This window comes from Barbus barbus (assembly GCF_936440315.1).
Source record: "Barbus barbus genome assembly, chromosome: 37".
NCBI classification, from domain to species: Eukaryota; Metazoa; Chordata; class Actinopteri; order Cypriniformes; family Cyprinidae; genus Barbus; species Barbus barbus.
The window spans coordinates 19,715,623-19,737,999 of NC_136715.1; the positions used below are offsets into that span (position 1 = coordinate 19,715,623).

Consider the following 22,377-nt stretch of genomic DNA (forward strand, 5'->3'; position numbering starts at 1 on the left):
AAAGAGAAACAACCAAAATACACTCAATCAAATGAACTTAGAATGACCTATTGAGACAAATTCAACTCAGACTACTGAAGGTCCACTCCAGAGAGGAGACGGCTGATTTTTATTGGCACCAACAAGCATTTGGAGGGTACAGAACAAAGACAGATAAGACAGTGGTGGCCTTTGTGATGATTTTGACAGGCCCAGCAGCACTTCAGCAACTCTCTTATCGTTTGGCTGCGAAAGCAATACAGAAAACACAATCTTCCTATTCTTTTTGACTATTTCAGAGGTGAAAACTGGTACACTGGAGTCTGAAGTTGATCTTAAAGGACTCTTCCCTCAGATATTTTACTGTAAGTATGTTTAACCTTGCATCTGAACCAGTGACAGATCCTGATTTGGAGACTACTGCAGCAAACTAAAACAGATCATCTTCAGACTATACATCAACTCTATCAATACTTCATGTATCTTCAGATTCTATAAGCCATAGTTGACTAGTTACTTCTTAGTAGGGGTGGGGGATCTCACGGATCTTGGCGGAGTGGGGGATCTCATGGATCTGGGTGGGGTGGGTGATTTAGGAGCTTGGGTTGGAGTGGGTGATTTAGGAGCTTGGTTTGGAGTGGGAGATTTCACAGACGGAGGTGGAGTAGGGGTTGGGGACTTCACGGAGGGCGCAGGAGTCGGGGTCTTTGCAGACTGTGGAGCGGGTGTAGCTGGCGTAGCTGGCTTGGGGGTAGCAACAGGCTTGGACATCTGTCCCAGTTTGGGCTCTGGGATCTCTTCGCCATGCTTGTAGACGCTGACTGTGATCTCCACGAATTCACCTCCGTACTTGTTCCGTACATTGATGCTGTACTTTCCAGAATCTTCCACATGCACACTATTGATAGTGAGGCTGGAAAACTTGCCACCCTCGAAGGTGATCTTGTAGCGGTCGTCGCACACAACTTCCTGCTCGTTCTTAAACCAGGTGACCTCAGGGTTGGGGTCACCCCACACTGTGCAAGTAAGGCTCAGGCTCTGCAGAGGTGAAAGGTCACAAAGTATGTGCAGATGTACTATGAATCAATCCATCATATAGGAACACCTCATGTGAGAAATGCAAAAGATACACTACCTTCTTTTCCATAATGGTGACAACATCTGGCAGGCCACCTACCACTCTACCACGGTCTACAGAAATAAAATAGTTCATATAACACATTTGGACACTATCTCCAACTTAAATAAATCAAAAGAATGAATAGTTTTTAGTAAAAATTACACTGATTTAATAATAAATAGGTTACTTCCATTTGCATGAAAATGTGGGTCATAATTCTGGCATCTGTACACATTCCTAAGCTGATTTAATGAGATTATTTTCATTGTACAAAGCTTTACACTGCATTATACTGCCCGAGTTCAAGTATGCATGAATATGAAACGGATTAGAGCCCTATTAATGTTGCATTTGAGCAGTTCTCGGAAATACTCACTCTTCTCAGCAAAGGCAGCAGCTCTGATGAAAGAAAGAGAGAAAATATGAGTGTTTGGCTCGATTTTTGAGCTGATTCTTAAAGGGAGAGATCACCAAAAAATGACAGTTCTGTCATTAATTGCTCACCTTCATGTCGTTCCAAACCGTAAGAACTTTGTTCATATTCAAAACAAAAATGAAGGTATTTCTGATGAAATCAGATAACTTTATGACCCTGTTTGCTTGCTGTTTATGAAGATGCAGAAAGCTCTTGGATTTCATCAAAAATGTCTTGATTTGTGTGAGATGGACAAAAGTCTTATGGGTTTGGAATGACATGAGGGTGAGTAATTAATGAATTTTCATTTTTGGGTGAACTATCCCTTTAAGAAAAAAAACAAAACAAAACAAAACACACAGAATCAATGGAGATTCTCTTACTTAAGTCTCTGGAACTCTGCATAGGCATCAATGTATGCTGGTAGAATGAAGGAACACATTACAAGTAGTAAGTAACACATTATAAAAGAGTCCATGACAAAGGAAATGACCCCCCCCCCCCCCCCCACACACACACACACACAAAAACAGTTCAGTTTCCACTTGCCTTGTCCAGAAAGGTCAAAGGTGCGAGAGTGTGACTTTTTCCCATCATGAATCTCAATGTTATAATGACCCTTTTCCTTATCTGTGGGCTCACAGATCTGCATCCAAGCCACCTCAGATGTGCCTCCAATTCTCATCTTCTCTGAGGAGGAGATCTTACTCTCTCTGAAGCCAGAACAACAAAACAAATTCACTCACTTTGGCTACAACCCACCAAACACAACACATACTCCTGTTCTGATCTCAAGCTTATATTATCATATAACAACTCATATAATTCCATTATCATCTGATTTGTATATTCTGAGTCCGAACATATGGTTGGCCTCTCTTTATGTGAATGTACCTATGAAACCAGCTAGTTTTCATCTCCTCTGTGTAGTACTTCATGTTGCATTGCAGTCTGATACCCTCTGGTGTGCACTGAAGAACCAAGTCAGAGGCAGAGGAACCTGTAACGAAACACACAAAACATTCAAACTACAATAGTGATAATATTTTTAAATGGATCTGAAAAATGGAAGTGAATCTGATGATTTCAGCCAGTACATAAAATCAGAAGAGAGTAACCAACATACCAGCAATACTGGCGATGGCGTTGATGATATCCTCAAACACTGACAAAAAGAGAAGAAATTAATAATCATGACAAATAGTGTTTACATATATATTTTTGTTATTATAATAGTGTGTTATTAAAGACACTACTACTTTAAAATTTGGGGAATCTTATGCACACCGAGGCCATTAATCCATAAATCATTCTAATATGCTGATTTGCTGATCAAGAAACATTTCTTCTTATGCTGAAAACAGCTGTGCTGCATAATATTTCTGTGAAAACAATATAAAAGTCTTTCCTGACACTTTTGATCAATTTAATGTGTCCCTGCTGCATAAAATTACTATCTTTGCGACCACAAATCTTTAAACAGCTGGGTATATAAAACACACACATATAGTAATGAAATACATATTGTTACCTTTGCCAGAAATATCATAGACAGAAGTGTCTTTTCCACGGTCATCACCCAGTACAGCTTTGTAAATTCCCTGGTCTTTTCTGGAGAACTGTTGGAACAGAAAGTAGTTACAATAAAAACAAAGTAAGCTAAATATCGAATTTATTAATAGGCTGTTGCATTTATGTTAATGCTTTCTCAAGTTTGATCTCTGAAGCGCCGGTTATCATACCATGGGGATTGGAAGAGAGCAAGATCCAGACATTGGGTTTGGTGGAACATCAACAGTAATTTCTTCATCCTCTTTAAACCAGGTAAACTTTGTCTCTTTCTTCACATTGGCCAGCTACAGTGTACACATATGGCAAGGATAATGATACGAGACTCTGCTATCGATGTTAAATAGTCCTTAAAATGCTGGGTTGCATTTACCTTGCATACAAGCATCACTGTGCAGTCATCCGTCACATGGAAAGACAGGTATTCTGAGAAGTGAGGGCCTGAGAGAACCAGAATAATAGGACAGATTAATAAATGAAAACGGACCACATATTACAAACAATACCGACAATATGGGGTACAAGTTTGTCACTTTTGTCGTATTTACGTTGCTTCACAAACCTTGTTTTCTGATGTGCTCTTTTCTCTGGAACTCAGCTTCTTTCAGAGCAACTTTGAATGCTAAGATTAGAACAGAGTTTTTATAGTTCTGTACTTATCCCGCAACAGCATTGTGACTGGACTTTTACTTTTAGACACTGTTAAGCCCTTACCATCTCCCACAAGAACCAGTGAACTTTGGCTTTTGGCCTTGCCATCGTGGATCTGAATGGTGTAAGTGCCTTCGTTGGCCTTGGTGAAGTGCTCAATAGTCATCTGGATAATTCCAGTAGAAACATCATGGCTGATTTTATAACCCTAAACACACAGTACAATCATTTTAAATATCATTTTACCAAGGGTTTTAATTGTGACTTTAATGATACTACTACTACACGTTCACAGTTCTGTCTATGGTCATGTCTCTTTTCTGTATATATATTTTTTTATTACTATTGTTATTCTTAATTATTGTCTATTCTCTTCATTATTAGTGTTCTTTATCACCTTAATTATATGTTGTCTGCACTATGTTTGTACTTTCTGTACTGGAAGCTCCTAACACCAAGACAAATTACTTGTGTGTGCAAACACACTTGGCAATAAAGCTCTTTCTGATTCTGATTTCTACTACTAATGTCAACAATTGCCTGTTTTGATCATTTTTTTGTTTATTTTTTAAATATAATACAAATAGTAAATAAAACTAATAAATAATTATAATTTGTTTAATTTTTGTTTTTTTGTTTTTTACTTTTTTTATATAATTAAATAAAAAATTGTAAATAAAACTAATAATAACAACTAATTTTGTTTATTATTTGTAAAGTTCAACAACAACATTAATCATAATAATAGCCTAATTGTATTTGTAAATTTGTAGTTTTTCTTATTTATTATAATTGATTTTTAAATAATAATTAAAAACAATAATAATTATAAATAATACCTGGCTGATTTTGATTATTTGTAAATAATAATAATAATAATAATAATAATGTCGATTTTGTTTATTAGTTATTTGTTTAAAATTTAGATTTTAATTATATAAATTAATTATAATAAATTTTTAAATAATAAAAAAACTGTAAATTCAACTAATAAATAATAAAAAATATTTGGTTATTATTTGTAAATATATAATTATTCATAAACAACAACAATATTAATAATACTAGCCTGTGTGTATTAATTATTTGTAGCTTTTATAATTTATTATAATTTATTTTAATTAATAATAAAAAGAATAAATAACAAAAATAATAACTGGCTAATTTTGGTTATTATTTGTAAATGTATTATTGTTTGTAAACAACAACAACGATAATAATAATGTTTTTTTTTACTAAATTACAAAAGTAAATGGTTTAAATGTTTTTGGGAAACACCGTCATATATCATTTTGGAGCAATAAAGTGCTGGCTTGTACCTCAGCACTCGTGATGGTTTTATCGTTGACGATGAACCTATAGTTGACAGAGGAGGACAACTTCAGAGCCTGCACCCAGAACAGCACGTGACCCTTCTCCAGAATCTCATAATTCAGCTCCGTCTTCAGTGGAACAACTGACAAAAGAGTAAAAAGTTATTCATTTAAACACCAAATTACTCTTAGATTCTCAAGAAATGACGACCAAAAACATTCATGAACAATCCACAGGCAACTCACTGGGATGTTTGATGCTGTAGCTCAGCTCCTGCATTTTCTTGAGCTCTGTAAAAGAAAACAGGTATCATATTAATTGAACTCCTTCATAAGTAAATAAAGAAAGAGAAATGTAAACCCAATCTCTGACCTTCTTCATTGACAGAGTAACTGGAAGAAACTCCATCCGTGTCAGTCACCGCAACAGAGTAGACGCCCAAATCCTCCTCCTCAGCGTTTACAAATGTCACCTTAGAGCTTAACAGAACACAACGCAGCTCGTTAATTTACAGCACTTTGCTACAGAACTTTATTATGTAATGATGTCATATATGCAACACAGTCTCATGACTATTTGTAAGTATTTTACAATTTGATAAACTGATTGCAATTTCATATGAATCTCAATCTTTGGTGACCTTGGTGGTGATATTTTACCCACAAATCATACGTTTTTACACTAGCCAGATTGTGCAAACTGATTCACTTGCACGATACTTAAAAATTCTCATGAGATTGGGTTGAATAAATGACAAAATCCACACAGATCAGACATACTGTCTTCCAGAGGACGAGATGGAGACCCTGCTTGATTCAGTGATTTCTTTGTAGGACTTTGACCATGTGAACTTAGAGGTCTCGGAAACTTCACAAGCTTCAAAGTTTAAGAAAATGTCTCCAGTTTCTTCATCCACACCACATACAATCTCCTTTGTACCTTAAAAATAATATCAAAATAAGGAGTTTTATCTATCATAATCCACTTTTTGCATTTCAATGAAAGGTGACCCTATTTGCTTTCACTGTATGGGAAACAGCATCTCGGGCATCATGCTAAACATCTTTTATCTTCCAAGCAAGAAAGAAATACAGGTTTGGAACAAAATTTTTATGTTAAAGAATGGATGTGGATTAGGGCTGAAATTATTATTATTTTCCAAAACAAAAAAAATTGTCAATAAATATTTTTGTAGTTGAACAGTCATCTGAACTAATGTAAGGGCCTGCATAAGGCGGTTTGACCAATGTGGAGCTGTAGCACAAAACTGTAATTCAGCCCTCCCAGATGCAATTCAAGAGAAGAAGAAAAACACAGCACTTATGAGAGCCAGAGTGTAAAGGCTATCCATTGTGGAGCAAACTAAAGATTAAATCTTTTTATTAGTTAATTGTTAAAGCATTAAATTAATCCAATTTACAAAAACATCTAAATGGTTTGTTGCAGCCCTAATGTTAATGAGTGCTTACAGTTGATAATAATACAGTACTGCAGTTACCTGGCAGCGCTTTTGCACATACAGGATCAGACACATCTGAGGCTTTTCCAACACCTTTAGCATTCACAGCCCGCACTCTGAACACATATGATGCTCCAGTCTCTAGTCCAGCCACCTACAGATCAGTGTATAAACATCTGAATATGTATTTCACATTTCACATACATGTTCCTTTCAACAGAGATTTGTAACAAAATGAGGGGTTTTGTGTGACACCTTTAAGTAGCAATGCCCGATTGGCTCAGCATTCACAGCGGTAAAATCTGATGAGCCCTTCTTTGCCATGTCCACAAAGTAGCCAGTGATGGGACAATCTCCGCTGTACACAGGAGGCTTCCACTGCACCAGGATAGAGGTGTCACGCACCTCCCAGAAACTAATGTCATACGCTGGGCCTGATGACAAAGAGAGGAATTATGAATTTAGACAAGATGGTATTTTCTGATGCGCAACCTCCATATATGAACATTGTTGGGAAGTTACTAGTTACATGTAACATAGTTAAATTAATTACAAAATAAATGTAACTGTAATCTGTCACAGTTATGAAAATGTTAACGATTACAAACGGGGTTAGATCTGAATATTTTCACACACATACAGATATGATTCATTTCTTTCCCATATTGCATCGACTGCTTTAAAAATATGAAACACCAATCTTTCAGGAGTTAAGGACACAGAATAGGACACATGCTTAACTGTTTTATTTCCCATTTGGGTGTATGTACTGTATATGCTTTATTTTTTTAAGATTAACTGCTTTTCCTAAGGCATTGTTAGATGAATGAATGAATGAATGAATGAATGATGCATTTAACATCCAAAAAAGCATGTCTTAAATGTTTTGCACTTGAAATGGCTGCAATAATTGTTGCTGGATTCGATTCTTTTCAATGTACTATGGCTTCTTTATTTCTTTATTCTTTATTTGCGACTATGCTAATTTGCACTGTGCTTGGTATATTGTGCTGGTCGATATGTAAATAAGATGTTGCGTCTGTGTTCTTTAATTTGTGCGTTGTTAGTAAATCACCCACAGAAATTTCCACACCCATCGGCGCCGTTTTGGAATTGTGCTCTCGTGCTAATTTGCCCTGTTTATTAAAACTGGCCCTAGGTCTTTTGCTTTATGCTGACAGTAAACAGGGCACTGACCAGGTTCAGCCATTGTCCAGGCCTCACAGGCAAAAGCTTTGCTGGGCTCAGATGGCAGGCCAACCCCGGCCAAGTTAGCAGCCTGAACCTTGAACTCGTAGAACACTCCACTGGTCAGATTCTCCACCTGGATCCAGATGTTAAAAATACAGATCAATCCAGAAAACACACTACAACGGTACACATTTAGAGTAATTTTTTTTTTAAATCCAAAGATAAAGATAGATTTCAAATAAGAAATATATTCATGCAGAGCGTACCGTGAAGGTCCTGTGGACAGCCGGATTGGGGCTAACCTCCTTCCAGTCGACTGATCTCGCCTCACGCTTGTCCAGGTAGTAAGATGTGATCTTAGAGCCGCCTGTGTTTTTGGGGTGTTTCCAGGCCAGGGTCATGGAGGATCCATTACAGTTCAGCAGACTGATGCCGTATGGGGCAGAGGGAGTAGCTGATCATGTGAGACAGAGGGAAAAACGTTCAGTGAGACGGATAAAAGTTCTGACAATCACACACATTATGAGTGACTAGAGCCATTGTGGATCAAATAAAAATCAGGTGCAAGATTAAATCATAGACGGTGTCTGTGACATCAGATTCAGTGATTGGTTATAGATGCACTAGCATACACAAATTCACAGCCAAGAGTTAAACGTGTCTACAATAAGTGTACCTCACACTGATGTGATTTTATTAGGATTGTGTGTAAATATCAGTGCTAAATCACTTTATAAATGGAAATATATTACATACATACCATACTCCACTGTCCCAACTGTATAAGATAACACAAATGTGTATGGCAACAACACAGAGCTTTATTTAAATGTTAAATGAGAAATTGTACATGGCTTATAGATTTGCCTATTTTTGAATCTCCAACTGTCGGTGTTTGTTTTTGCATGATAATACATCCATGCCAGTAGGGGTCAGTATAAACTACAAGACCACTTTTGTATTCAAGCAGGTAAAACACAAAACATATTTAGTGCACCTTTAATATGCTACTTTAATATTCCTACTATTCTTACACTTTGAATGTTTTACTATTTATACAGTCTATTATTGTATACATTTGCATATTTTTGCATATGCAACTGACAATGTTTGGATAATACATCCACACCAGTAGGTGTCAATATAAACTACAAGACCACCACTGTATACAGGCCAGTGAAACAAACAAACAAAAATATGAAGTGCCTTTAAACCAACAATAAATCACCATTTTGATAAACTAATAGTCTTATCCTAACTTCCCTTTCCTTTATAACCTTTGTAACATTGCTATAGAAGTCAGCATAGTTGTATACGTACAAAGAGCAGCATCAATGAAGAGAGGAGCCGATTCCTGTGATTCTTCACTCAATCCGTAAGCATTCACAGCTTGCACACGGAACACGTACGTATCTCCGGGGACCAAACCATGGACCACAAACCTAACAAATGTAAATCCAGACAGTCAAGCACAATATAAACCTACCTCCAAGACTTATCAAGCGATTATTGTGACAAAATCTGGATGTTTTTGTACGCATTTTACCTGGTGTGTTTGTAAGGCCTGTGGTTACAAGGGAACCATTTCTTGGAGCCAACCAGAGAGGCATCCACATAGTAACCCATGAGGTTGTTGGCATGTTTCGGGGCCTCCCAGTGCACAAAAGCAGACGTTTTAGTGTTTCTGGAAGCAATCACCTGTCCTGGGGCAGAGGGGACACCTGCACAAACCAAAAACACAATTTTTTGAGATATTTTTCACAGGTTTAACTGGGAGTGGAAGTCTGCCGTGCTGAAAGTGAACATGTTACAGTGGATGGAAGTGGGCTGAGGTGCGACTAAAACACAATAAATGCGAACCAAACAACAAGTGTCAAAGTTCTAGTGGAGTGGAAAAGCATTTAAGATCGCAGTGATATTTCAGACTTTTAGCAAGCTAAGTGATTTCCTTTTCGCAAAGCAGAAGGCTGTGGTAACATAAACATACATACCAATATTTGAAACAACACCTGCAAAATACACCATGGAAGTCGTTATACAAGAAGCATTTGTAGGATCTTTTTGCACATCATCTGGACATCTCATATCACATAGTTTGGCATCTGACAGTTAAACAACCACAACAGCAGGACTGTTAAGTTGCAGTTTGACAGTTTGGAGCCTTCTTACCATAAGGGTCCACCTTTTGGATGGGTGCTGTGGGCTCTGACGGCTCTCTTAAGCCATACATGTTGACAGTGATTACGCGGAAACGGTAAGATTTCTTGTCCTCCATATCATAAACAGGGTAACAGGGAGATCATAGCTGGACCGCAGTGTTGACTCTCTGCCAGACGTGACTGTCACCTAAACACTAAGTCATGGAGAGTTTCCCCTTTAAAAACCCAGGAATTATGGGAAAAACAACCTTTTTACCAAATATGATGTCACTAAAATTAAATTACATTATTACATTGATAATGTATTACATTCATGTACTACATTTAAAGCACAATGAAAGACTCTAGTAATTTTAGATTATGGCATTTTTATATGGAAGCATATGTGTAGCAAAATTCAATTTGCAATGTAATATGCAAAATGGCAATGCAATATGCAATAATATTTCTTCTTTCGTGAGGGAGTTTGGCGCCACGGCATCTTTGTTTCCTGGCGGATCGAAAATAAACGCGACACTCGCGTCTCCTGGAAATCTGGTTTAATTCAACCAGTCAGATTACGACTTCGACATTCCTGAAGTGTTTCCAGAAAAGTGTGCCGTATGCATCAGACGTTTAGCCAACGGTCCATGGGCGTGACATCTGAGGCGGAGACTAGGGGTGGGCAAACTTTTTGACTCGAGACCCACATCAAGTTTTCCCACACCAAGTGAAGGGCCGCATTATATGTGTTTGACAAATGAAGCTTTGTTTTTTGAAAATGATAATTCAATTATATAATTTAAATTTGCCATTTTCTACACTAGTTTTAATATGCAAATTATAAACAGATTTTAAAGCTTTAAAATGTATTTTCATTTTGCACTAAATGTTGCACATATGGTATGGGAAAATGTATATTTAAATACAGAAATACATTGCCATTTTGCATATTACATTGCAAATTGAATTTTGCTACACATATGCTTCCATATTTTTATGTATAAATTCCTTGACTTCCTTGATTTTCATGACTGTTTTAAATCTAACACTGTTTATTCTGAAAACTATTAAGAAATTGTCATTATTTATTAATATTTCATAGATTTTAAGCATTATATGAGAAAAACGTTTATTTTTACAGATAAAAAGGACACACACACCTTTTCTATGAGGTACCACACAGGTGCCTGTCCACGAGGGCTAGCTCAGAACAATGTATGTTTTGTTTATTTCTGTAGCATGCACATTGGTGGGTGGACCTGGTATTGTTACATACACTGAACAGGAATAAATCAGATGTTTATTTATACAAAATGACACTTTTAACATCATCTACTTTACATGCACACTCTTATTTGCAGCGTGTTAGTACCTTAGTACTAATGTTTTAAGACAACATTAATTTTTGGCAAAAAAAAAAAGACTTGTTTGACAAACAAAGCTACGGTAGAGAAAGAATTAATTACTTTACCATTCCTCAGAATATTCTGTGAATATCGTAAGGAAAGTAATTGTATAAGAAAATAAATAGCAGCCAAAAATTCAGTTAGTCATATCCTGGTAAATAAAATTTTAGAATTTAGACCACACTGCAGAAAAAACTACAACATTTTAATACATTTTATTTTATATGCGGTTTACATGGCCTTTGGGAGATGACATGTAATATCTTTACTTTTAAAAATGAATTTGAAGTCAGGACTACTTAAAATGAAGCCAAACAGGTGATTAAAAATGAAGAAAAACATGATTAGTTACCGAGCACCTTCCATACATATGAATTTTAACATAAAACCATGAAGGTCATAAAATCATGGATATGCCATGGTTTTTCTTTATTCGTGGTTACAATGGTCACATGCATACATATTTTTTAATATAATACACAAGGAAGAGTTGTCTTCCTTAAAAATGAAAGGTAAGTTTTCAAAAATCAAGGTTTTTGTTAAACCCTGGATGTTTTACTAAATGGAATGAATGAATGAAAAAAATGGATTAAGTGTTAATTAAGTGTAATTTGACAGAGACCGCGTGCAGTTGGTTGGATTGAAAGGATGGAGAAAGATGATATTAATGGCTCAGTGAAATCTGAAATTGAATGTACCTCCTTGTAGTTCCTCCTGTCAGATCGCAATATCATATTTCCCTTTGATTTTAATCACTGTTTCACAATACATAAACATAATACTTTAATTTTCCATCAGGTTTGGTGATTCCATTTAAAAATATTAAACACCGGACTGTTTTTAAGATCACCAGTACAGATGCCTTTAAGCTAACTCACTTGAAATGTGTATTTCAAATGTGACACAAAAGGCATATAATGAATTTGAAAAAACACAGAAAGCGAAGTATTAAAGGCACTTGGATCACACCTGAGAGAAAATTCTCTTTGTAAATTCGGAGGAAAAGCATAATGCTGCATCCTGTACACTTAAGTGTTATGTTTTTGCTACTGATGCAAGCTTGCATTTTGCTTCAGTTTATTATAACAGCTCATTTAAATCATGTGGGTTATACTGGTCCTGTTTTAGCACAAAATGTTTTTTTGCTGTGTTTTTAGTCCTACCTTCCACATCACTCTCTACTTCTGCAGCGGTCACTCCAGAAGACATCCTGGAGGGCAGACTGATGCCATCTTTGTTCACAGCCCTCACTCTGAAGTGATAGGAAGCCCCCTCAGTCAGGCCGTGGACGGGCAGCTTACACACTTTCACAGGGGAGTCATTGCACTGGACCCAGTCCTTAGCTCCTGACTTGCGTCTGTAAGATGTACGTGAGATAATTTAAAATATGTCCAACATGTCTTTTTTTGTGTGTTTAATTATTTATCTAAATAATAAAATGTGTGCCCATTTCTGCAACTGAATAACAAATAAAAAAGGCTCCTGAGATTATTTTTTATCTCATACAAACTCGCAATTCTGTGAAATGACTTCGGAATTGCTAAATATAACATCAGAATTGTGAGATATAAACTCAAAATTGTGAGTTTTGCGATGAAAACATGATATATATCAGAATTCTAATATTTTCTACTTTTTATAGTTTATACTTCACAAATCTGACTTTATAACACGCAGTTGCAAGTTCTTAAATCAGAATTGTGAGATATAAACTCGCAATTCTGAGATAAAAGTCAGACTTGCGAGTTCATATCTCTCAGAATTGCAAGTGTAAAATCTCACAATTCTGATTAACTCGCAATTTTACCTGTCCACAAAGTATCCAGTGATGGGAGCCTCATGGGTGGTGTTTGGAGGTTTCCAGGAGACCAGGATGTAATCTGTGTTGACATCAGAGACTTTTACATCCATGGGGGCTCCAGGGGCCCCGGCCACTGTGGGAGTGGCATCTGTGAAACAAATACAGACGTAGATGGCAAACAAAGATGGCATATATATACATACACATATATACACACACACACACACACACACACACACACACACCCGCACGCACACCCAACTGTGAAAAAACATTATATTGCTTTTTCATTTAAAGGTGGGGTATGCATTTTTTCAAAAACGCTTTAGAAAATGAGTCGGGGCCGAGTACCAAAACAAACTTGTAGCCAATCAGCAGTAAGCTGCGTGTCTACTCATGATGCAGAGGAGAGAGCGCTCATCAGTGCAAATGACGGACATTAGCCGAGCCGAGCGATGACAGAAAAATAGAGATGGCGGATAAAAACAAAAGAGGAAAACGTCTGCGGAACAAAAGAAGCCACGGCCAGTGTTAGACTAAATGTAATAGCTCTCCAGAACCAATGTTTGCTCACAAATCTTTGTTTCGCAGAGCAAGGTAAACACAAAACTAATTTTATTGTAATTATTCCTCCAATCTCATATTTGTTCCACACCCATGCCCCCCCCACAGATATTTTAGTGATCATTAGATTATGCATCACATATGCTGTACCTTTAACAAACAGGTAGGCGCTGTGTTCAGTAGTTCCATCCTTGGTCCAAATGCGAAGCGTGTAAAGACCCTCATCATCCTTGTTCAGGTGAGGAAGTGTGAGCTTGGCGACCCCACCACCAATTGACATCTCAGCCCACCTGGTTGGCATTAGCAGAGTATCTACACACACAAATACAAAGTGTGTTAGTATCAGTTTACCGTTTTCAGTGCTTCTAAACTGAACGAGAAATGCAGCCTCTCACCATCTCTGTACCACATGGCCTCGGGTGGCAGGTTTGGCAGATCAGGCACCACCACCATGTTGGCCACCAGACTAACAGACTCTCCTTCGGTACCGAACGTCACTCCAAATGACTCCAGCAGGGTCACCTCAAGCTTGCTGGGATGAATGCCGAACAGAGGAGCTAAAGAAAACACGATATAAACCCAAGACCACCCATGGGTCAGATATGCATCATACTAATAAACCAGACCATTTGACTGTGCAAAACATGTTTAGCTAATGCTTTTTGTGTGGTATAGATCTATATGTTAAAATCTCTTATTTATTTTACCATAATGAATTTCCATCACTGTTTTTCATAATTATTGGATATTACAATTATAGAGACTGCACTCACAGAGATAAATCCTATCCTATATGAAATATTTTAAAGCTGCAAAAAAAAAAAAAAAATCCAAGAAGATTTTTAAATATTTTAAGATTTTATTATAAGCTGATGCTTCAATGCTTTTGAGATGGTTTATACAACTTTTGTGTTGCATTCCCTGAAAAAAAGAAGTGATTATAGGATATTTTTTGCGCTCCCCCAAAAAAGTGATTATAGAGATTGTACTCGCAATGACAAATTCCTAAACTAAAAGAAATATTTGCATGACTTAAATATTTTATTATAAGATGATATCTTATTTTCAATAACTTTTATTAATTTGATTAATTTCTGTGGTTTTTCATGCTATTCATAATTTAAAAAGAAATTTGTTTGTTTGTTTCTTTTTCATATATTATATTTGTTTTTAATTTTATTTAATTTAAAAAATGATTATTATTATTTTTTCATGCATTTATTTATTTTTTAATAATAAATAATTATAATATTATAATAATTAATTTTGCATTTAGATTTTATTTGTTTGTTTGTTTATTATTACATTCATTTGATATATTTATCAACCATACATCATTTACTTAAATCCCCAAGATGTAAACTTCATCCCTGTTGTGAAAGGTACTTTGTTCTGTTCGTTCTTCTTCCACAACCCAGTTCTTCAAGTCATTTGAGAATCTATGAGAATAACATGTTGTTTGTATATTGACAGCTCTAGGAGGTGTTTACCACACTACCTTCTGTTTACAAGCACAAATGAACCCTGGGAAAAATGTGACATTGTTTCCATGTCTTATCAAGGCTTTCCGTCTGGAACAGAACAGATATTTATGGCTCATGATCTCAAGTAAGGTCCTTCAGACCTGGCTCCATCTCACCTTGCCCTGGCAGATGGGAGAGCTCTCCTCCCCCTAGTGGCCCTACATGGAAAGACAAGGAAGGTAAATTACTTAAAGACCAAAAGAGAAGAGAAAAGATGAGGAGAAAAGAAGACACACTCACTCCTGACGCAGACAGTAGCCTTGGAAGTGGCCTTTCCATGCGGATTGATTGCCACAGCACTGTACACTCCAGAATCAATAACTGCACATCTGCAATCAAACACAATTTCACAGTGTAAATAAACAGGTGTTCTAACAAGAAATATAAAGAATTATCTTTAGTGCCTTTCAAAATTCATATTATAGAGGCCATATGGACTCAGAACTCAAAATTTACTCGTGTTGTTTCAAACCCCTGTCATTGTACGGCTTGCTGTCTTCCATGAAACACAAAAGAAGAAAATGTTGATATTTCAAAGAATATTTATAACCAAACCATTTCAGTGACCACTGACTTGTATGGATGGGGGAAAAAAGCCTATTATTAACTATTATTGAAACAAGATAAGGGTGACTAAATGAATACAATTAGCATTAGAGATTAAACCCTATATTATATAACAAATCACTTTACAAAATAAAGGAAGTGTGTGATTTCTGTGCCACTATAGACCTTTTTCACATTTCCAGGTTTCTCAGCAGCAGAAGTCATCATAGTTGGGTAAACTTAGAGAGCAGTGAATGGGAGAGTACCACAAATATATATTTTTTTGCATTCCATTTGCTCAAATAGTGAAAGAAAAACTCCACAATAGTGTTTTAATCAAAGGAAATAAAAATGAGAGAGACTGATAACGGCAGTCAGAAGAGAGAACGATATCAAACTTACCATTCCTCCCATAGACACTGCACTAGAAACACCCTCGCATTAGCCTTAACTAGTTTTTTTTGTAATTTGATGCAAAGGTGATATATATAAAAGGATAGTGTTATAAATGTACATATATATTTAAAAGAAAAAAAAAAAACGTTTCAGGATTTACGATGCTGATGCCTATTGCAACATGTCATCACAGTCTTGTGAAAAGGGCCCATTGTGATCAAAATTGGAAAATAATGACTGTGTTCAAAAAAGTTTCCCTGAACACTCCTCCTGTCTGCCATTGGTGATTCAAACCAATAGCCCCGCCCCCAATTTAAACCATTGGTTGAGCCACTGTTGCCATTTTTACACTTTTTACACCATTGTTTACACTTTTTGGCTAAATTATCTCACAATTGACCCTTCGCAAAGACCCGCCCCCCTTCATTACTGTTGCTATGTCCAAGAAACCATGGCGCTCTCACACCACACAATGTTCTCACGCAGTGAAAAAAACATCGCAGAACAAATAGGACACTGACAACGCACCAGAGCAGGTTACTTTAGGTATGAAACAAAGCTTTCAAGTTTTTAAATTTTTTAGGAAATTCAAACAATAAACTTTGTTTTGTGGCTCTTTAATGTGTCATGATAGATTGCTGTAGCACCTCAGTTCAAGCGGCACATGAATTTTACATGAAATAAACATGAATGAACATCAGAAGGTATCTTGTTTCCATTGCGCAAAGATGTCAATACACTGTATTTTTCAAGTTTCAAGTATTTTTCGAGTACTCTCCAGTCTGGTTTGTTTGTCAGACAATAATGGCAGATTTGGCGTTATCATTGGTCAGATCGACTGTCAATCAAACTCCCAGCGAAGGGTCAACTGTCTGTGCATATTAAACTGGGAAAGGAGAAAATATCAATGGAAAAATTACACACTTCAGGTTTAAAGGTGAGACAAAACATTTGTTTCATTACCTGCCAGTGGTCGTATGGCTAGTTAACAGGGTGTTCCTCACACATCTTTCAAGAACTATTTGGTACGAGTGGAGAGACTCTGCATCCAGAACATGATCTCAAACAACAGCAGTGTGTTGGACTCAGACATGCCTTGCTGTCCTTGAAGGAGTGAGAATAGAGCACCGAAATGTGACCTTCAGTCCCTGTGGACTATTTTAGAGCCACTCCTTTTCCTTTGTAATGCATAAGAGATGTTTGTTCTGACCAATACACCATTATTCTTTTGTATTTGCATTATTTGATTTCTCTCTGAGAGCTGTAGGAAAACATATAACAAGCTTTTCTGAGAATGAATGAGCGTCTGGTCAGACCAAACAGCGGCCACTGCAACGGCCTGGGATCTCTGAGAGGTGCTACTGTAATGGCGGCTGTGAGACTTCACGGGCGTCAGGCGTTCCAGGATCGAATGACGCATAGCTAAGTTGAGCAGAACCAACAGCTGAGACTTCTTCAAGATTAACCTCACTGGGACTAAATTGGAAAGTCGCTCTCACAAGTACTTCATTCATTTTCGCAGGCCATTACAGATGGAAAATGGAGAGTTGCACTCTTCCAAAGAATGAAAGTGAATGGTTTTCTTCAAAAACAGACCAAAAGCACCATAAAAGTAGTCTGTATGCTTTGTAAGCTACATTAAATCAGATGATATTGTATCTTTGTGAGAGGCCTTGAAAAATGGCCTACACAACTGTGGTCACCACTCACATTAAAAAAAATATCCTGTTCAATTTATGGTAAAAATTATATTTATGGTATGGAAGAGATCATCTTGGACATTCTTCGCAATATCTCTCATTGTGTTCCATGAAAGAAAGACAATCAAATGGGTTTTGAAAGACATAAGGGTGAGTACATATTGAAGCTAAAGTTCACTTGAAAATGTGTAACTAATTAATTTAGGTACAGTAAAGGTGCAATAAAGCGAAACTTGAGGTGTTGTTTAATTGTTAGCAACTCTAAATTTAAAATGGAACAAGGAAACTAGAGGCCTAACTGTGAAATGAGGGTTTTTAAGGTCTTACCTGCTAATAATCAGACTGTGAACCCCGTACTTGTTCTCAATTTTGTACTTTCCAGGAGCACTCAAGGGTTCAATGGCAACATTATTCCTATACCTGCCAATACAGAGAAATACTGTACAGTTATGCTTAATTTGAACCAAATTAGTGAGAGTAAAACCACAGCAGAGACAGACAACACATAAAGGACCTCATGAATGAAGCTTGAGCAGAATAAATGCATGTGACAATTCATTCAAGACAACAATTTCCAGTCAAATTTCGTCTTCTCATTATTACTGAAAAAAATCCAATTGTATTGCCTTTTTGCTGAGATTATTTAAATAATATTACAGTTTATGCTGTTGAAGTAGAAGTCAAGCCATCAGATCATTACTAGAGCAGATTACATGAAGGTTTTGGATATATAAAATAGAATCAAACCATTTGACAATAGGGTTGGGTTGGCCGGAGACGGTGCAGAACAGCTTGACGGGAGTCTTTTCCCACACAGTGTGAGCTCTCAGACTGACCAGGAAGTCCGGTGCTTTGGGAACCTCAAGAGGATAATCCTTCCTCAAAGGCATCATTCCCCTCACCTGTTAAAATACAGGAAAATGACTGCTTTTTGACCTTCATTGTATGGAAAAATACACAACACTGTTAAAAATATCTTCTTTTGTGCTGCACAGAAGGAAAAAGAGAGTAAATGATGACAGAAGGATCATTTTTGGGTGAACATTGAGGTATTTTGAGAAAGAGAGATGTTTAAGATGATGTTCACCTCTCTAGTAATCTCAATATTGTCCACTTGCTCCTGTGTGGCCACTTTCATCCTGTGCAGCTCCTGCTGCAGCTGAACCAAATCTCTTCCAAAGTGAGCCGCCATTCTCTGATACTCCTGCATGCCTTCAGGAGCCCTGTGGACGCAAAAAGGAAAATTCCAAAATGCACAGGTTTGCACAGTGACATTATCATTTTTGTCATCTGTAAATATGGAAGCGGGCTTCAGGGTTTCTCTTACACTGTCTTTAAATAGCCCTCTGAACTGTAATAGATGCAGGAGCCAATAAAATCTCACCTCTCCCTGAAGGCTGGCACTGTGTAGGCTTGTTCCGCCATAGCCTCAGAGGCCCGGACCTGCTCCTTCTTCACTACCTGAGAGCTTGATTTCCTGCCGTACACATCAGAACAGCGTTTGAGTCATGTTTGCATCGTGTGACAGCAGTTTGTTACATTTCACACTTTGCGCTGTTGTGTGAAAGTCAGAATTTCACCTACTGAGGGATCAGTTGCATCGGTTATAGTAGTACATTGTATATTGTGGATTTACTATACAGTGGTTATTATTGCTTAAAATTGGAATGGCAAATGCGTAAAACTGATTTAAAACCAACAAAACAAAGCCAGCCTGATCAGGAAACCATATTTGGCTAGCAAAAGCTAACAAAGTATTTTAACCTGCTCTGTTTTTTTTGTTTTTTTTCCCTTTCTCAGTATTACTCATTACTTTTTATAATGTGTATCACATTGTTAATGGTTAATTCTGTTTAAATTGCTTAATTCTGCAAATCAAATTCAGTTTTGTATCAAATAATGCTTGTCTGTACATTCGGCAGTACACTTTAAACACATTAAAAAATACAAGTAATTATGAAATTACATATAAAGATGCCTTTATGTCCTATACCTAAGAGCCTTTATACCTAAGTGGGTCAAAAAAAAAAAAAATTTTATTTACGTAATTTTCAATCTATAATTTCTTTTCATTTTCATTCTAATTAATATGCATTTAAGTGTCAGGAAACAATTCAGTTTGCACTTACAGTAAGTATACTCTTTTTGTATATTAATAGAAATAAGTACCTATTATGGAAATAAGTATATTATTTATTGTTTTATAATGTGTACTTAAACCACTTTAGATGGTTAATAAGTTCATAATTAATTAGAGAACGGATAAGTTCTTTGTTCCTCCTCTTTTTTTAAGTCACGCTGAAAAAAAAAAACAACAACTGTTAAATGCATGAATGCAAAAATGTAAATAAACAGATGCTAACAAGAGACGCTAAACAGCATGTTTCAGTCAGCAGCGCCAGCAAAGCTTTAAAAAAATCTGACCAACAACTATGATTGTGTCTTCAATACAAAACAAATTATGATCCCAAAAATGTTTACAAATTTAATTCAAATGGTGATTTAAATGACTATTAATCTCAAAGTACAATATACTGTCTGGATTCACATTCTCCTGTCCATTGCAAAATCTCCAACATTGATTAGAACAACAAAATGAGTCCTCTAACGTATAGCAAGGTTTGGGAAAAGCTGATTTATTCATGCTTGTTAACCTAAATGCAACAGTCTCCACACTGAAGCAAATCTGAATCCCACCAATACTCTTCACCCAAAATGTCAATGCAAACCACTTTCTTTCTTGACAGCCAAAATGCTTGCGCGCCATGCTTTATATCATATTTTCCTACAGTATGCGAAGCAGTATTTTCTCCTTTCTCACCACTGATGCATGACGTAATGTCGAGTCTGTTCACAGTGCACGGTAGCTTTGCATATGCATCTTTAAACCGAGTCTCCAATCAGGTCAATTGACCTTTGGGTCTCTTAGGAAGCAACAGAGAGAGCGGTATTAGCATAAGCGGACGCTGCTGTGTGTTTAAGGACAGATCTTCTGGCCTGCTCAGCCAAATTCACACCAAAGCTATCCATATGCTCGGCCAATCGAATTCAATGCAAGCGCATCCCATACCTTGAGTGCTGGACAACATGTTTTGAGGTTTGATGTTGCGTTTGCTCCTGCCGATAAAGTGTAACGCCCTTCGCAGGCATGTCGGGAACACTCTGAAAAGGACCTTTAGACCACACCAAGACTCATTGTGCAGTCTAAATCACCTCTAAAAATAATTGATACTAGGCAAAATATACAATAAAGAATGTTAAATATGACTACGGCACACATCTATTTTTAAGTAATATTGGTTGATCATGGTCAGCAATGATACATGTAATACACCAAGAGTTGAAAATTAAAATAACTCCGACCTACTAAAAGAAAATCACCTTATAAAAATACATACACTCCAAAACTGAATCAGTGTAATATCAAATACTGTATATTCCCAGAGTCAGTTTTTATTTAGCTACTGGTTATTGTAAACTAGCACCAAAACCGCCTCACATTCCAGCCCATCAGCAGCTCCATGAGCTCAAGTGCATCGCATTACAGGCAGAAATTGAAAAGCTGACACAACTTATGGACACAAACATCTCAGAGCTACAAAAATCCAAGCGGGAGCAATAGAATCTGAGCAAAAGCCCTTAGATTTGACCTTTGACCCGCACATAATGTGACAGGCTGCTATGACCATAAGGTCTCATGTGGAAACAAACTACAGGATTTGTGCAGGTCAGCATTAAACGAACTCTGAAAAGCACTTCAAAGTAGACCGCGACTCATTTGGAACTACATCTAATATCAAGATAAGGAAGAATCAAAACATTGCGTAATGACCCCGAGTCCAGAATCACTTCAGCTCTAGGCACCAGTGTCTTTCAATATTCAATAATATCAATGTTCAATTGAAGTCATGTATGCGAAACACACCCAATTTGATCATCTGGGAAGCGTACGTCTCCCAATAGTTATCTGTTAACAGTTTAATGAAATAAAGCTGCACTTACCCCAAGAGAACAGAAGAGCTTTGAGTGTTGGAAGAGCAGCCTGAGAGCAGTTGGAAAGCTCCTGCTGATGGAACAAAAATAATGCACTCACTTAGGGAATGCCTTCACTCAGCCACCCCATGTAAGGATACTCTTAAGACTATATATAGCATTTACCTCAATTTTCAGAACATTTTACCGACTGAAAGAGAAGATAACAGATTTAGTTTGAGGTGCAAATGTTCATTTATTTGATTTAATGACTCTTGAGACATACAAATAGGGTAAAACTGGATTTTACCTGGAAGCGCAACCTCAGCATTGGGACGTTGTAGCCTCGTGTATGTTCTCACTAACTTCAGAAGGATAGAAGCTCATTTTCTACAATGACAGCAAACTTTGGGCTCAAATTGGTTTCACAATTTTTGCTTCGGTTGGTGAATATTTAAAAAAATTGATGTCAAGACAAGTTCTTTTTTTTTCTTTTTTTCTACAAGTAGAAGCAACTTCCAAACGGATGCTGAAGTCGGCGTCTTAAGAGCCCTTTTTAGGGTTTTAATCTGCTCTCCCTCCCCTGGCCTACAGTTGCCAACATCTATTTTTAACAGGAGATAAAACAGA

At 36.9% G+C, this 22,377-nt stretch overlaps 1 protein-coding gene across 3 annotated transcripts; it reads right to left on the bottom strand.

Moving 5' to 3' along the window:
• Positions 1–73: 73 nt before the first annotated feature.
• LOC306856853 (myomesin-2-like) lies at positions 74–22,292 on the bottom strand. 3 transcript variants are annotated; one of them, XM_079396360.1, is made up of 36 exons: positions 22,058–22,292; positions 21,934–21,958; positions 21,778–21,841; positions 19,160–19,252; positions 18,863–18,998; positions 18,523–18,677; positions 18,103–18,195; positions 15,374–15,462; positions 15,250–15,291; positions 14,006–14,167; positions 13,761–13,922; positions 13,053–13,194; positions 12,409–12,602; positions 9,245–9,419; positions 9,019–9,140; positions 8,459–8,476; positions 7,965–8,152; positions 7,705–7,831; positions 6,763–6,941; positions 6,547–6,661; positions 5,828–5,987; positions 5,421–5,527; positions 5,294–5,338; positions 5,054–5,190; positions 3,798–3,942; positions 3,646–3,705; positions 3,457–3,524; positions 3,257–3,370; positions 3,046–3,133; positions 2,641–2,679; positions 2,409–2,514; positions 2,064–2,227; positions 1,898–1,934; positions 1,476–1,498; positions 1,115–1,170; positions 74–1,017 (listed from the first exon to the last, which is right to left on the bottom strand). In XM_079396360.1, exons 4-36 carry the CDS (start codon positions 19,198–19,200, stop codon positions 493–495), a joined length of 4,014 nt encoding a protein of 1,337 aa, XP_079252486.1. In that variant the 5' UTR covers positions 19,201–19,252; positions 21,778–21,841; positions 21,934–21,958; positions 22,058–22,292; the 3' UTR covers positions 74–492. The 3 variants fall into 3 exon arrangements, with proteins under 3 accessions (XP_079252486.1, XP_079252488.1, XP_079252487.1); XM_079396362.1 differs by lacking the exon at positions 8,459–8,476 and having other exon boundaries at positions 22,058–22,124; XM_079396361.1 differs by lacking the exons at positions 8,459–8,476; positions 21,934–21,958; positions 22,058–22,292 and having other exon boundaries at positions 21,778–21,864.
• Positions 22,293–22,377: the final 85 nt, after the last annotated feature.

What these genes read in the sequence shown, in the direction of transcription:
- LOC306856853 (XM_079396360.1), bottom strand. Translation starts at nt 19,200, where the DNA reads ATGGCGGAACAAGCCTACACAGTGCCAGCCTTCAGGGAGAG. An exon ending in ACTGGATACTTTGTGGACAG is followed by an intron (nt 12,603 to 13,052) that starts GTAAAATTGCGA and finishes TACATCTTACAG; the next exon opens with ACGCAAGTCAGGAGCTAAGG. An exon ending in CGCCATCGCCAGTATTGCTG is followed by an intron (nt 2,515 to 2,640) that starts GTATGTTGGTTA and finishes GTTTCGTTACAG; the next exon opens with GTTCCTCTGCCTCTGACTTG.